The sequence below is a fragment of the Perissodus microlepis genome, chromosome 5 (assembly GCF_051167445.1).
Source record: "Perissodus microlepis isolate ML-2025 ecotype Zambia chromosome 5, ASM5116744v1, whole genome shotgun sequence".
In the NCBI taxonomy this organism is placed as follows: Eukaryota; Metazoa; Chordata; class Actinopteri; order Cichliformes; family Cichlidae; genus Perissodus; species Perissodus microlepis.
Window position 1 is genome coordinate 9,365,641 of NC_140465.1, and position 16,184 is coordinate 9,381,824.

A 16,184-nucleotide genomic window follows, 5' to 3' on the forward strand; every position below is an offset into this window, starting at 1 on the left:
AGGGCCGGTGTCCTGCAGGTTTTAGATGTGTCCTTGATCCAACACAGCTCATTTAAATGGCTAAATTACCTTGGAAGTTCTCCAGAGGCCTGGTAATGAACTAATCATTTGATTCAGGTTTGTTGACCCAGGGTTGACCCTAAAACCTGCAGGACACTGGCCCTCGAGGCCTGGAGTTCCCCTACCCCTGATGTATATGTTTATTGAAGTTAAACAATCCTGTCCTATACCATAACGACAGCAAAACTAATTTTTAACCGCTAGCTGCTGGTGAGTTTGTTAGTGGACACCTCAGATCTGTTTGGGCTTAGCGTTTAACACCAGCGAGCCCGCTTCCAGTTTTACTTAATTCGCTCTTGCTTTTGTAACTAGCGGTGTATGCCGACTGAGTAAAGAAACTACCCCCGTTTTACACACAGCTGCAAAGAGGTGCAGCCCTGCCAATCTTATAAAGTGCACAGGTGCTTTCCATCATGCACATTGTGGATTAGTTAAGGTGTGCGTGGCGTGGCTTCTCACTCTGTAGGTGAAGTTTGATCTGAAAGCATAGTTTTACTGCAAGCATGAGTGCCGGAGGAACTCCTTACATTGGCAGTAAAATAAGTTTAATATCCAAGGCACAGATTCGTTATGAGGGCATTTTGTCTTCTGTGGACACAGACAGGTCCACAGTTGCTTTAGCAAAAGGTAGGTTGATGCTTTACAGGATGTGGCTCGAGGCTGTGTTTACTCCTCAGTTTTCTGCATGTTAAGTCTTAAACAAAATTTGCTGCAGTTTAAAAAACAGCTGACTTGCTTTATGTCATTTCAACATATTTTCCCAGTTATATCTTACGGCACTGAAGACCGGCACACAGATAGACCAGTGCCACCCAAAGATGAAGTTTATGAATTCATAATCTTCAGGGGCAGTGACATAAAAGATATTACTGTGTCTGAGCCACCAAAACCACACCATGGACTTCCTCGGGACCCTGCTATTGTTCAGGTGAGTAAGTGAAGGAGATTCAACTTAATTTTGTTTCCTCACTGTAGATTTATTTGAAATTGATAGAAAGTTTCATAAAAGTTCATTTTTGTCTTTATTGTTGTGGGATCAGTCATCAATTGCCAGCTCCTCTGCAATGTATCACCCACGCTGGAGTCCTTACAGAGACATGATGCCCACCTACAATCAGCTGGCTGCTAGCTCTCTACTCAACCAGCAGTACAGTGCAGCACTGGGACTAGGTACAGAGTTCTTAATATAATAGAGGATTTGTTATATATTTGTTTGTGTAAATCTGTGTTTCCAGCATAGAAAATGGTCTTGCACCACTAGGCTTCTTTGTGCTCTCTCAATTCTAGGACTTTCAGGCCAAGCCAGAAGAGCCCCTATGGTTGAACAGGCTGTCCAGACCATGCCTTTGGTCAGTGCTGCACAGAAAAAGGGAAAGACTACAACCCAGCCACAGAACAAACCGCTGGTGCGTCCAGTTCAGCGGTCTGGACAGGCTGGTGCCCAGGTTCAAAAAGAGAATATACCCACCAGTAAGCGGACTTTAACAGTGAACCTTTACTTTAACATCAGTTGACTTCATTGCATTCCTTTAAGTCCACCACAATAAGGAGAAAGATGATCATATATCATTTTAGGACAGGCACCATCTCAGCCAAGTGCTGCCTCAGCTGAAGGCCAAAATACTGGAAACCAGAAACTAAGGCAGAGACAAGGTATCCACATTTAAAATGTGCATTGTGAGCCGCTAATTGCTGAATGGCAGTAGGTTTGCTTGACTCTTTCTGCGGGAAAATTAACTGCAATTATATTTATAAAACAAAATTTTGCCCATCTGCCTGGAAGCATTAAATTACCAAATGAAATGTCTCATACTAGATGAACTGGTTTGAGAACCAGTTTTAACTGTGTGGTGTTGTTTTTTTTTTTGTTTTGTTTTTTTTCCTTCCCCTCTAAATGCTTATTTGCAGGCAGCCGCAGGTCCAGAAACAGAAGTAGAGGCCAACTAATAGTGAAAAACACAAAGGCTTCAACTTTGGCATTTGAGTCAGATTTTGATTTTGAAAGTGCAAATGCTCAGTTTAAAGATCTTACGAAGCAAAATGTTGGTATGTTTTAAAGCTCACCAATCAATTCAGTTTTATTTGAGGTGACATAAACTGAGCTGAGTATATACATGTATTTTGCAGTTGAGGAGTCTTGGGAGACCCAGGACAGCCCTCCTGAACAGGAGGAGGAGCCTCTCAGAGATAAGTACTATGACAAAGCCAAGTGTTTCTTTGATAACATCTCATCAGACCTCAAGCCCAGGTGACCTAAACAGTTTATTTGTAATATTTGTTTTGTGAAGCTCTGTAATATACTTACTCCCACCCCACAAAAAAAATGTGCCTTTTAGGAGGACCACCTGGGCTGAGGAGAAAAAGTTGAACATAGAAACATTTGGAGTTCCTGGTCGCTTCCTGAGAGGCAGAGGATTCAGGGGGCGTGGACGCAGAGGGCTGAACGCCACTGAGCAGCGAGCGCTTCCAAAAGTTGGTAGTGGCAGAGTGTGAAGGATTTCCTTTTGTTAAAACTGTTGTACATACTGTAGTTTGACTTGTTTAAGAGGAACCTCCTTGAGTTCCAACCTCTGCAACAGCACTCAGTGAAGATTTTTTTTTTTGTTTTTTGTTTATCCCAAATGCAAATTTGTATTTTGGATCCTTACATGAAATGGGAGAGCAGTTTCTTTTAATCCAGCAACTGTGCACTTAAAGAAAAAAGGAAAAAAAGAAAAAGCAATATTGTTACTTAGTTTGAAACATGGGATGTGGAATTTCTTGTTTTTTTTTTTGTTTTTTTTTTTTAATTAAATGTTTGTATAAATTTACACATACTTAGCTGTCCAAATGGGTTCTGGAAGACAGGTTTGTCAAAATGGACAACTGTACTATTGTGGTTTTGTTTTGGCTTCTGCTTGTGTTGTGTTTTTTTTTTTTTTTTTTTTCTTTCCCCAGTTTGATATAAAAACTGAAGAAGCATGTGGCACAGTAATAAATATGTGATTAACAATATGGCTCTCTCGTAGCATTTCTCCTGCAGAAGTGGTCGCCACAAACCCTTTTTAGTCTCTCCTCCTAATAGAATATAGGAATTGAATGTTCTTCCTCACACTTGGAGCAGAAATGGTTTACATGTCGTAATATCTTGAGTCCTGTCGTTGTGTTGGGCTGCAAATAGAAGTGAGTTGGTGGCACTTTGGGCCCAGATCTTCCAGTGTGTCCTGATATGAACCATCTTCAGAAATACTGATCCTATTCAGCTCTGAGTCCCCCTCCTGTGCGTAGATGTGAAGGTCACTGTCTGAGTCCCTGGATGCAAACTGCATTTCGTTGCCCTGTGCATGTGCAATGACAATAAAGTTGAATTCTATTCTATTTTTCTCTGGGAGAGAGGTTGTCTTCTGTAAAAGGTGGCACATGCAAATGTGCCAGCAGTGATTATTTTTATTTTTAAATAATGCAGCATAATGGACTAAAGACTACCAACCTGATGAAGTGGCATGAGTTCAATGGACTCCGTAGCACAGCTCATGTTTTGTGATTGGAGGACGTTCATGTTGCCCATATCATCAAACTGCACAAAGAAAGTTCACCCATTTCTTCATCTCTGACTTCAAAGTAAAAATTACAAAGATCTCTGGTGTTCTACCTGATGGCTGCTGTCATAGCCAGTGGTTATTAGAGATTTCCCGTCTGACTGAAATTTGAAAAAGAAACCATTTAATATTTTAAGATCCATTTGTAAGACATCCTTGATCTTCTATGGGTGTGTACAACCTGGTTCTGAGGGTAGCTGTGTGGGTAGGACAGGCTTTCTCTTCTTAAATTCTCACATGGTGAGTGGATTTCCTGTTGGGAAAGGGTGACAAGACCAGGAGGTGATCTGTAGAGGAATCTGTTCACACTTTGAAGGGATGCATTTTACAAAAGTACATGCTCCATGGAAGAACGACCTACCTTAGGTTGTGAGTCCTTGGCTGTCATGCATATAGAAGCCAGTTGGTGAAACTTTGGACCCAGATCTTCCAGTGTGTCCTGAAATGAGCCCTCTTCAGAAATACTGATTGCCTCCAGCTCTGGGATGGTGTCTGAGTCTAGCTCTGAATAGATGTGAAGCTCATCGTCTAGCAAGTCCCCTTCTTTCTCCCGCAGAGAGGTTAGCTTTTGTAAAGAGCGGAACATGTCAAAAGCAAATACAAATATGCCTGAAGTGATTTGTTTTTTAATGGTACATGCTCATACATTTTTATTAATTTTTTTAAAAATAATGCAGCATAGGAGATGTGACATACTTAAGACTACCAACCTGATGAAGCTGCATGTCATTAGACTCCGTAGCACAGCTCACGGTTTGTGTTTGGAGGACGTTCATATTGCTCATGTCTTCAAACTGCACACAAAAGGTTCACATTTCTTTATCTCTGATTTCAAAGTAAAAGATTACAAACACAAATCTCTGGTGTTCTACCTGATGGCTGCTGTCATAGCCAGTGGTTATTGGAAAATTCCAGTTGGACTGAAATTTAAAGAACACAAACATATATTTATTATTTTAAGATCCATTTGTAAGTCATCCTCGATCTTCTGTGGGTGTGTACAACCTGGTTCCCAGTGTAGCTGTATTGGCTGTATTGGCTTTCTCTTCTGAAATCCCCAAAGCGTGGGTGGATGGACCTCTGTGTAAAATCCTGTTCAAAAGGATGACAAGACCAGGAGGTAATCTATAGAGGATTCTGTTTATCACACTTTCAAGAGATGCTTTTACAAAAGTACATGCTCCATGGAAGAATGACCTACCCTAGGTTGTGAGCGTAAGCTCCGAAAACTGCCAAAAGCCTGAACTTCATTCATACCCACCCTTGCTGAATATCTCCCATTTCTCATCCCATTCAGTGGAATATGGAAATTAGATTGATTATATTGCTCCATACAAACTGGTTTTTCGATAATAGTGGGAGGAATCTTTAAAGAAAAAGAAATGGTTTAATGATATTTGCCTTAAAATGGGTCATTTGCATGGATGCAAATGTTTCTAAACAGTGACCTCGCAGTTGTCTCCTGGTGCCTCAGTGTTTGATTGGAGGAGGACTCCTCCTGAACAATCTTCAGGCTCCATAGTGACAAACTCTCTTTTGGACGAGATGCTGAGTGCCAGCAGCAGCAGAGCTGTCAAAGATTAAAATAAAACTTATACTGGGTTCTTAGAGATGTTAGCACACATATCACAGTTCTCCTACACTAAAGTAAACGGTGTGTTTCTTACACAGAAGTAGTAAGAGTGAACAAATTATTATGCATAAAGCATAAGGGCCAATGTTTATTTCAGATTTCTGGCGAGTTTGACAGTTTGGTGTCACAGTGCAGCCACATGCAGTCACACTGAGGTTGTAAACTTTAAATGCTCCCTGCATGTCGGAGATCTTTAGATGAATTGTGTGTTGACCAGAGGACACACCGGGCTCCTTCACCAGACCAGCTGTGTAACCTTGAAGAAAAGATCACAAAATGATAGGATACTTTAGGAGTTCTGGCTTTTGTGCTTGTTTTTCTGTAATATGTCACTAAATACACGAAGGATGTTTCTACCATAGCCAGGATTCAGTCTCCATTTTCCTTCAACATTTCCCAACAGTTCAAAAGTGAAAGGCCCTCCATAAGGTTCTTCATCTGGGTCAAAGGCCTCGATGTTGGTGGTTGTGGGGGCATCAGACACACACACATCCAGGCTGTCCACTGTTAGCTGTGGCACATTGTCATTCTGGTCCCACACATGGATATGTAGTGTAGCTGTTCCTGTCATTGGTGGTATACCTGTCCAAGATGCAAGAAATGTAGTACAAAAAAAGCTGTTTGTGTTTTAAAAGTCAGAGTGTGTGTTTACCTTTGTCAACTGCATACACTAAGATGGTGTAGGTCCCGTTAACAACGTGTGGAGATTCTCTGTCGGGCGTCTTTATCACTGTGATGTTTCCTGTGAGGGGATCCACCGTCACCCAGCCAGCAGGATCATTTCCTACCTTGTAACTGTGGACAGATTCAGTGCACTTAGACAGAACTGAACAGCTTCAGATCAACGTTCAGAGATGTTTAATCAAATAAATCGCTTACACAAACTCTTTGGAATAACTGGAGTCAGGATCCACAGCCGTCACTTTATCAACCCAGGTTCCAGCGGGTACGTTCTCCATCACCGTGACCTCTTTCACCGTCATGCTGAATTTAGGAGGGTTGTTGGCATCCTCCACATCAATGGTGACTTTCACAGACTGAGGTTCAGCTGCACCAGAGGGATCATGGCCTTCAATGGTGTCAACTTTCCAGAGGCCTGAGGGCGTCCTCTCTTTTACTTCACAGGAGTAATACGGTGCCTCGTTTTCCACTGAGATCAACAGCTCCCTCTGCGCCCCATTCTCAAAGTCTAAAGGCTGAAATTAAACAACAGAGTTGCAAAATCAGTAAATTGTTATTTGTGAAATTCAAAAAATATTGTCAGCATCATTATATAAGAGGATAATAATTTTAAAAAAAGCTGTGGGTGTCATTGTAACGTATAGCATGCAGTCAAACACCACTTACTTTAACTACTGTCAGGATCCCATCATTAGTCTCTAAGTCTGTTAGTATCTCGAAGTTCTCTCTCTCGTCACCATGTATGGTGTATTTGGCTCTCCATGCAGAGGTGTGGGGGGTGTCTTTGTCTGTCACATGCAGCCTCAGAGGTGAGACCCCAGTCTCAAGCTCCTTCACTTTACCAGTGCCCTGTTGTTTGAATACAGAGTGTATAAACCTGTAGAAGAATTTCCCATTGCTAATACACAATTTTAAGTATACATTTTTTCTTATGTGTCTATTATAATTTATGCAATTATAGAGTCAGTGTGGTCTATTCACAAGCAGATATGATTTTATAAAATAATGATTTGGTGGTTATGTAAAGTATGGAGCAAGCCAACTACACAAGTTTATTAAAGTAATACTGTGTAAAACTGTGATTGCTTGATGTCAGTAGATTGCAATCACTTAAGTTCTGTTTTATTATCCTTCCCAATTCAAGTCCATAATCATTAAATTTAGTCCAGCAACTTTCTCCTTCCCTTTGGAGCAGATCTGAATACACCCCAGAGTTTTTCCATATCTGTGGAAGGCTGTCAGTTCACAGTTTACCTTAGATGTCAATGTTGGGTAAGAGTTCCATATGAGTTAGTGAGAAGAGAAGCTCTCTTCTGTCCAATGACAGCCATGCTGAGGTGCAATGTTCAGATACGCTGGTGTTTTCTGTCGCTAAGTGATGCTATTAGCATTCATTAGCTACTGTTACCAGCGTTAGTGAAACTTTCTATAAAGTGAATGTAACTTTGCTGTACTCTGACACTTAGTGAATAAACTCTCATATGATGTGAAAATGCACTCAAACTGTTTATTAGAGGGAAACTGAGAGAGCTTTCACAGCTTTCACAATAAGCAAATCTGCTTCTATGCATTTTAATGGATTAAATATGAGTTTATGAGAAGGTATTAATTTGGCATAAATAGACAAAAATCTATATATTAATGAGAATAATATCTATTTTTTCAATTATAAAACATAAAACATTACTGACTGCACCTTTAAAACGTAAACTCATTGTGACTGCAGTATAAATATGAGTTTATATTTATGTTTGACGAACCACCAAGGTGTCTTGCCTTCTGTTGTGTATACACTACACATCAGTATCAGGTTACAGGTGTGAAACTCCTGAAACTGGTGCTGTTTGGAGTTTAAAACACCAACTGACTGCCTACCGTTTGACCGCTGATGACTGGAAGGTGGTTGTTGCCATCCCGTACATGAATTACAACAGTGGTTGAACTGGACAGGCTGACTATTTCACCGTGGTCTTTGGCCTCCACCGTTAATGTAAACTTCTCAGCCACCTTAACAAAAGCAAATGGAGAGTTTTACATTAATAGGCTAATAGCATAACAATGTATTCATAGGATACATAGATCCTAGTGTATCCTAGACAGTGGCTCCTACAGTAGTTAGACCATTATGCACAAAACTTACAGATGTTGTTTTGTATTACACGAATGGGTTTTTTTTTATAATAAGGAAACATTTGTAACCTTTGTGATATTTGCAAAGAATCTGTTGCTGCTCAAAGTGAGCATGCGCATCTGCATAAATAGCTCCGTAAGTTTTACTTACTCGAGTAAAGAACTAGCCAAATCGTTCTCCTTACTCATCTTTAAAATGTTTCGTGCTCCTGACATATCAACAAAAGAGTCTCTTACCTCATGATTTAAACATCCTTTGAATGAAACGTATCCAGACTCATCAACGAAGAATTCAGTGTCTCTAACATTTGGAGACACAGATTTGATTTCATAGTGGAAGGTTGAGTTTAGTGTTCCGCTCTCGTCTATGTCAGTAGCATGCACGTTCAAAAGATTGGAGCCTGTTGGGAAATAAACAATTAAGGAGCATATATAATACTCAGTGTTTAATTCAATTCCAAGGAAGAAGCACACACACACACACACACACACACACACACACACACACACACACACACACACACAGGGCCAGATAGATAAACACACAGACATGACTCACACAGACACAGTGGGGGAAATAATTATTTGATCCCCTGCTGCTAATTTAACTTTGCTCACTACATTAGAAATGAAGAGCCTCTTTTAATTTCTAATGTAGTTTTATTTTAGTGGAAAGAGACAGAATATCTACCAAAAATCCAGAAAAAACACATCACATTAAAAGTTGTAGGCACACAGGTTCCAATCAATCAATCAATTACAGATCCTCCTAATCTCAGCTTGTTATGTATATGAAGTATACCCATCCTCAGAGTCATTTTCTTTCATTCCAACCTCTCCACCACCACAGGCAAGACCAAAGAGCTGTCAAAGGATGTCGATACAAGAATGGGCTTGTAGTCCACTCTTGCCCCGTGGAGGTGGGCTGGAATGGACTACAAGCCCATTCATGTCCCCGACACCTCGTTGAGATGGTAACAAGTGGTGATGCAATTGTTCAGCAATGGAAGCAGTAAAAAAACGACCAAAGTGCCATTCTGTCTCTCACCATTAAAATGAAACTATGATAAAAAAAATGTATTCATTTGTAAGTGAGCCAACTTACAGAACTAGCGGGGATCAAATAATTATATGTACATATATATTATTATTATTATTATTTTTTACCTGTGTTTTCCTGATCAACAGTAGTCTCATACAGACTGTTCTCAAAGCGTGGTGGGTTGTCATTGATGTCCTTTATGAAAATCTCAAGTCGTAACCTGGTAACCTGTCTGGTGTCAGTTGACATGTTCATCTTTCTGGCCTCACATATTAGCTAGACATCAAATGATACCATGAAGACTTAGTTACAATAGAAAATAAATAGTAAATATTGTGATCTATGACATGGAAAGATTATCATTAAGTGGTAAAGTTCTGTGACAAGAAGTTAAAATAATTTTAAAGATTTTTTTCAGCCTTTTTTATGCAACCAAAGTAACAAAATTTTACATTTCTAGTATGAAATCAGGTAAAGCTTCTGACGATATGCTGACAGAAACGTAAAGTGTAAAAACTGTTGGTTAACAATAAGCATGAGCATGCTTAATCTGCACTCTCATTAATAGTAACTACTCCACAATAACAGGTGTTCACTGTCACTATGAATAATTTGTACATGAACAGAAAGACTGTGGGATCACTACATGTTGGCGTTTAGCGAGTGTTGATTCTAACCTCAAGTTTTTGCCACTCCTCATAGTCCACAGCCTTGTGGACGTACAACATGCCAGACTCTTTGTCAATGGAGATGACTCCCATCGGCGCCTCATCCACCCCTTCTCCATAGAGTTGAAAGGTTAGTCGATTTTGCCTATCAATATTCACCTACAACACAACAGTAAATGTTTGCAAACGTAAACGTCCGTTTTGTGATTTTAAATGTATCACTGATTTTATTGCTGTGAACCTGGGCATGATTAAATAAAGAAACGTGCAAGTATCAAAGGAATGCAGGTGTTAAATCAGCTTTAATCAATGAACTGATTATTTTTGCATTATTAGTATTCGTTTTTTGGTAGCTACATTAAAAAAGTTCACTTGAAAATTAAATTCACTGTGCATTTTATTCCACAAAAAAATTAATTTGAAGCGTAAAAACCTATACATAAAAGTTTGTTTTTTTCTGTCATTTTCTGGTTACATTTCTCACCTTGCCCAACTCATATGGGAATGGCCCTGGATAACCCTCCTCAAGCTCAAACGAGTCAGTAGTCCATTCCCTCCTGTGACGGCTCAGCCGCTCTGAGCTTCTAGCACCTGATAAACAATAAACCTGGAAGGCAAACAGTCAGTCAAAGCAGGAATGTTAGGGGATGGGCTTACGGTGAAGTTATAATTTATGCGTCTGGGGTAATGAACTTCTTAAAAGCTCACTGTTGCATAGTTGGTAAACCAGTTTTGATAAGGTGCGCACACACGTATTTCTGCAGATATGCAAAGGCTTTCCGAGTATAGCGTGATAAGAGAAATGAACCTGTTCAAAAGGAGGTCCCAGATTTGTATCGCCGAAAACAAAACATTAACTCCATTTTAAGCAATTTCAGAAAATGTTTTCAAGAATTTTGCCTTTCGTAGCCATGTGATACGACCGATGAAGAGATCCATTAGGGCACGCAGTATTTGCGCACATAATTAGCATGTCTGACAAAGGAAAAGTCAAAGGAATACAAAAGTAATTGCTACGTACCAATAAAAAGAAGTAGCGCATGACCTTTGTTCACTGCAGTCAGCTCAGAGTGAGTAAGGACTGACTTCAGTCAGCAAGCCCAGCCTTCTTTCCACACCCACATATGCAACCGTAAAATCCTGTTTTTGTACGCGCGTGTGTGTGCGCACGCGTGTTTCTATGTTTGCGTGTGTGTCTGTTTACCTGCCTTTCCATGGAACCAGCTGTGACTGACAGCCGAAAATCAAAATAGGACAAACTCAGTCTAACGAATAGAAGCCGTGTTTTGTGCCTTTAGTTCCTTGACTGCTTTAGTTTGGCGATAGGTTTGTTATGTCTAAATATTGGTCTAGTGCTAGTTGCTGTTTTATTGTGATGGCCTGTTATCTTGTGCTTTGTATTTAGTTCTACCTTCCTACTCTCATGGTCTGTGTTTAGCCGTCCTCCCACCTGTGTCCTCTTCCCTTGTTATATGGTGTGTTTTTGTCTCATTTTCCACTTGTCCGTTGTCCTTTGCTCCCTCATGTCTGTGCTTCTCCTTGTTCTGTGTATTTTGTAGAAGTTTCATTGTGTTGGATTCTTTGTTTGTAACCTGCAGTTATTTTGTAAGAGCTCATCATTAAAGCTGCTTTTTGAGATTAAGTCTTGTTTATACTGTGTATGCATTTTGGGTCCATCTCCTTCCTGCCAATTAGCGATCCTGGACAAAAAGCAAAAACAAAAGAGTTTGTACAATGCTAAACTTGCTTGCTTGAAAGTCAATATTTGTTATTACCACTTTTATTTTTCAACAGAGTCTAGTTAAGGTTTCTTGTAATTATTTTTACTAGTCCTCAGGAATAGTTCTCCAGGCTTCTTGAAGATTATTCAAAGCTCTTCTTTCAATGTTGTCTTTCTCTCTGTCAAGATGATGCCGCAGTCCTTCAATAATGCTGGGCTGCGGGGAGGCCAATCCATGACTAACAGTGGAAATTTTTATTAAACCTTGTCAACTGGTAGTCATGTGGGGTCCGGAGCTCTACAGCCTTCTAGCCTTCCACAGTTACTACTGTGGAGAAACGTGTAGTGAACTCCACCACCACAGGCCAGTACTTAGGGTGTGGACTTGAACTTGTGCCAAGCTGCTTTGCCTGGGTGGATTTCTGGCTGCGGGGCTGAGGTCCCGATACATCAATGTATTTTAATTTGTTTTAGACTGATGTACTTTGACAGGGAAGAGCTGAAGCTTATTTTGACGGCTGTCGATATTGTTGTTTTGTTTATGTGTTTTATTTTACTGTCTCAGTAGGCACCTCATGTATTTATTGTATTTTAGAGAGGTTTACCCTTTTTTATATATATTGTTGCAGACAGTGAAGGCACTGCATGGAAAACTAATCGTTTTTTTCTTTCCGTTTTTTGCATGCACCGTGGTGAGCTTGAGTGGAAACGGCACTGAATATTTTCTTTTTTATAGTGTTTTGTCCGGTTGGGGTTCAGGGTGAGTTGCCGTCCCTTTTAAACGTGTGTCATATGTTGATTTGTGTTTAACAGGTTCCCCACAGCGCTTATCCTGTCCCCCACGTACAATCATACAATTTTAAAGTTTTAACCGTATTTAATGAAGTAAAGCTTTTAATTGTTTTAGGTGCTACTGTTACATGTTTACTTTTATTTTGTGTTAACATTAAACCCATTTTAACTGACTGTATGGCTACGGCTCTGTCCTATTGAAGTAGGTACCTACCATGGGTCACACTGTGGTTATTAAGACAAATGTGATAAGCATTTTGGCATGTGTGATGAGATGCTGCAAATATTTTATCACACTGTGGTGGGCAGTGCTCTCTATTATACTGTGGTGTTTTGGTGGTGCAGCCCGACAGACAAACACTTCTACAACACTGTCCACTAGAGACACATGAATGAAATGCAGTGTCATTAAAAACACTTTATTTTTTGCCATATTCTTCAATGATCTTTATTTAAAAATGTAATATATTTACATGTGATTAAACTTTTAAGCATTACGCTGACTGATGGATGAGAGGACAATGAATGCTTTCTCGTCCTTCTGTCATGCTCCATAGAGTGTCTGAGGGGGTTTTCCACTTGGTATCGGGATTCTGTGTCCACCTTCAGAGGTGGAGTTTCCAGCGTCTCACCTGGGCCTCATCTGCAAACAATCAGCAGGAGGGCTTTTTAAACCAGCGCTGTCTGCTACTCCTCGCCAGTTTGTTCTGCTATCTACAGTGGTAACTAGGCTCCACCTCTGCTCCAATTCTGGCTTCTCCATGTTTAACCTTGTTTTCCCTGTGTTTAGATCTCCTCTGCCAACATATTCGTCCAGCAACTTCTTCTCCCCTGTTGCAGAATTCCCTTTGGATTGTTCCCATCACGACCCAGGTGATCAGTCTCTCCATAGCTTTTCCTCTGGTACCTGCTCTCTGCTGACACTCCATCTCTAGCCACGTTCTCCATTCCTTCTCCTTAAATAAACTCTTATAAATAGTTTAACCATGTGCTTTGAATTTGCATTTGGGTCTAAGCCTTCTACTGAGGGAATATCTCTTCACAGTAACATCTATTCAATTTTCTGTTCAATTCAATTTTATTTATACAGCGCCAAATCACAACAAAAGTCGCCTCAAGGCGTTATATTCTAAGGTAGAGCCTACAATAATATTTACAAAGAAAGACCCAACAATCAAATGACCCCCTATGAGCAAGCACTTTGGCGACAGTGGGAAGGAAAAACTCATTTTTAACAGGAAGAAACCTCCAGCAGTACCACGCTCAGGGAGGGGCAGGCATCTGCTGCAACCGTTTGGGGTGAGAGAAGGAAGACAGGATAAAAGACATGCTGTGGAAGAGAGACAGAGATTAATCACAAGTATTATTCAATACAGGGAGGTCTGTTAACACATTTCGAATGAGAAAGGTGGATGAAAAGGAAAAACGCGATGCATCACGGGAATCCCTCAGGAGCCTACGCCTTGCAGCATAACTAAGGGAGGATTCAGGTTCACCTGAGTTGGCTATCAGCCTACTAAAAGGATACTGAAAAAACCTGTTGAAATAGTGTTAGTTGTCATTACTTGTGCTGGTGGACTCAGAAGTTTGCAAACACGCAAGTATTCCTCTTCTTCCTCAAAATCCTCTCAGGACCACTTCCTCGAGCCTCCAGTTTCATGGTTGTCAAGCTCTTCAAGTTCATCCCCAAAAATGTTCATCACGACTGCTCTCAGAGTGATCATACACAGTTGAGCTTGTCCCTGAATCAGAGTTTGCAAGCCTGAGTGTTTTGCTGTTCTCTTCTTCATCTACACTCTCTGGGCTTTTTCGTGGATCCACCAGGCAGTGGTTCTTCTTTTATTACCTGCTGATTGATGTCCTCATCAGCAATATTACCAACATGAGAACAGCCCTCGCTATCAGTGTCACAGTCAGAAATGAAGTCGGAGTCATCATCAGAAAACTCCTCGCACCATCTGATTCTTTTGTTCTTCATCAATCTCTCTAGACATCCTCCTGATCCTCCTGGATACACCTGGCTGAGGGTCCTCTTCTGGGATGTACTGGTGAACATCCACACAGTCTTCAAATGAGAATCATCATTTTCAATGCCAACAACAACAGCATTATTATCCACCACATTTAAATTCTAAAAACAAAGTCAAACGTTGTCACGAACATGGAAAAATCCTAACCATGTAGAAATGTTGACCAATCAGAAGTCTAGAAGCCTGGGAGGAAAAGAATAAACAGGGTTTTGTGCCCTCACAAAACCTTAAGTACTTCTGAAAAGTTTTTGTGTTTTTCTGGAAAGGGAGCTAATTTTGTGTTACTTTTCAAGTACCTTCATCATTTCAAATGTTAATAGCTAAAGACAGCATTTTGGCTGGTGTAGACTCACAACTTTGGAATGGACAAAATGCATACAGCATAAATAAAACTAATTAAAACAATTTTTTTTATTCAAAACCGACATCAGGATTTGTATTGTGAGAGCGTCTGTGTTGAATGGAGAAGCTACATCCCATGTTCACTCTGATGCCTCTGTCTTTCTAAATGGAGGGACATAAACTGTGTGTGTATATGTAAGCGTGTAAAAACTGCAGATACTAAGAATAACAGCAACAGTATTTTGTCTATATCTGCCATTGTAGAAATTTATCTCATGTAAACAATAACGTGACCACAGTGTGATGTCAAAAACGGCGCACACTTTTGACGTTGCCTGAGTAAATCTCCGTTTTCCTCGTCCACACCTAAACGCTAAAATGTAGTTTTCAAAAATCTCCACCCTGGCAGGAGTTTTTAAAAATGTCACCTTTCAGTGACCCAAAATGCAGTTTACGTGTGGACGAAAGGCCCAAATGCATAGAAAAAGCTGCATTTCGAAAAATACCCATGAACATGTGGACGTACTCAGTTTCTCAAAAAATCTCTCAGAAATTCTAATAGTTTGTTTGAGAAAAAAACTTAAATTTGAGCTTACTTTAGTTCTTGGATGGTAATAATATAAATTACACAGCAGTTAATCCTCAGGAGTAGAAATTTCACTAAATAGTCGTCTTCTTTCATACGGTTGCAGTGTCTCTTCAGTTTTGTGTTGATATGCTGATGTTTTCATTCAAAAGATGTTTAAATGCTCACTGCAGTGATGTCCCTTAAGCATCATAGACTGCAGAATATATATAGATTCTTTTTACTTTTAAGTTGTATGCTCAGATTTTGATATCTTTTATATGGAGACAAAAAAAATACTCAAAACAATTAAAGAAAAATAAAGCAGTCAATGTGTTATTTAAATTTTTAATTTATTCTAATAGTTACTGTAAAATTCTCCGCTAAGAGATTCATCTTGGCCTTCTTGCAGGATTAAAGCTAAAAAATTAGTACACACACAACATATAATTCATTTCTTTATGCTTGTAAGGCAAAAATGAAGAGACTGCGCTGACAGTCAAAAGAGACGAAGAGGAACTCAGATACCAGCTATGCTGAAGTTTTCACAACATCACTCGAGTTTTGGAGGTAAAAGGCAAGCAAGGACCACGTCAGGGTGGAGTTTACAGATTATTTTTTCCACTATGAAGGTGCGGGTTGTGGGTAGTGAGACCATCTAATGTCATATAATCTTTAGCTTGAGATCCAGTATTCAAGGCAAGGCTGGGATGGTCCATTTGGTAAAGTAAATCTGTTGGGCATCTTTCTTCACCTTTAGACAATAATTCTGATGGCAAAAGAACCAAACGGGACAGGCAAAAAAAAAAGAAAGAAAGAAAGAAAAAGAAATAAAAAGAGAGAGATCCATTATTCAGGTGCCCAGTGATCAAAAGTTGATAGCCAGAAGGGGGAGACATTGAGCTACAAGTGAGCTGTGTAAGGTGTAGGTGAGGTTTTCTGT

At 40.0% G+C, this 16,184-nt stretch overlaps 2 protein-coding genes across 5 annotated transcripts; one reads left to right on the forward strand and one right to left on the reverse strand.

Annotated features, from left to right (window-relative positions):
- The first annotated feature begins 563 nt into the window (after positions 1-563).
- On the forward strand, positions 564-3,052 carry LOC146386551 (protein LSM14 homolog B-B-like). 4 transcript variants are annotated; one of them, XM_084927693.1, is made up of 8 exons: positions 564-687; positions 825-988; positions 1,101-1,230; positions 1,348-1,530; positions 1,636-1,713; positions 1,969-2,106; positions 2,188-2,308; positions 2,397-3,052. In XM_084927693.1, exons 1-8 carry the CDS (start codon positions 564-566, stop codon positions 2,551-2,553), a joined length of 1,095 nt encoding a protein of 364 aa, XP_084783819.1. In that variant the 3' UTR covers positions 2,554-3,052. The 4 variants fall into 4 exon arrangements, with proteins under 4 accessions (XP_084783819.1, XP_084783820.1, XP_084783821.1 ...); XM_084927694.1 differs by having other exon boundaries at positions 1,969-2,102; positions 2,397-2,510; XM_084927695.1 differs by lacking the exon at positions 1,969-2,106.
- A 95-nt stretch (positions 3,053-3,147) lies between these two features.
- Positions 3,148-10,878, reverse strand: LOC146386552 (cadherin-like protein 26). Its single transcript, XM_084927692.1, has 21 exons — positions 10,814-10,878; positions 10,277-10,399; positions 9,802-9,951; positions 9,250-9,400; positions 8,320-8,483; positions 7,828-7,959; positions 6,619-6,801; positions 6,151-6,467; positions 5,924-6,066; positions 5,629-5,853; positions 5,306-5,527; positions 5,087-5,208; positions 4,840-5,004; positions 4,644-4,730; positions 4,511-4,558; positions 4,349-4,432; positions 4,000-4,203; positions 3,820-3,891; positions 3,692-3,739; positions 3,530-3,616; positions 3,148-3,377 (listed from the first exon to the last, which is right to left on the reverse strand). The coding sequence occupies exons 1-21, from the start codon at positions 10,832-10,834 to the stop codon at positions 3,171-3,173; spliced, it is 2,955 nt and encodes a 984-aa protein (XP_084783818.1). The 5' UTR covers positions 10,835-10,878; the 3' UTR covers positions 3,148-3,170.
- Between the last annotated feature and the right edge of the window lie 5,306 nt (positions 10,879-16,184).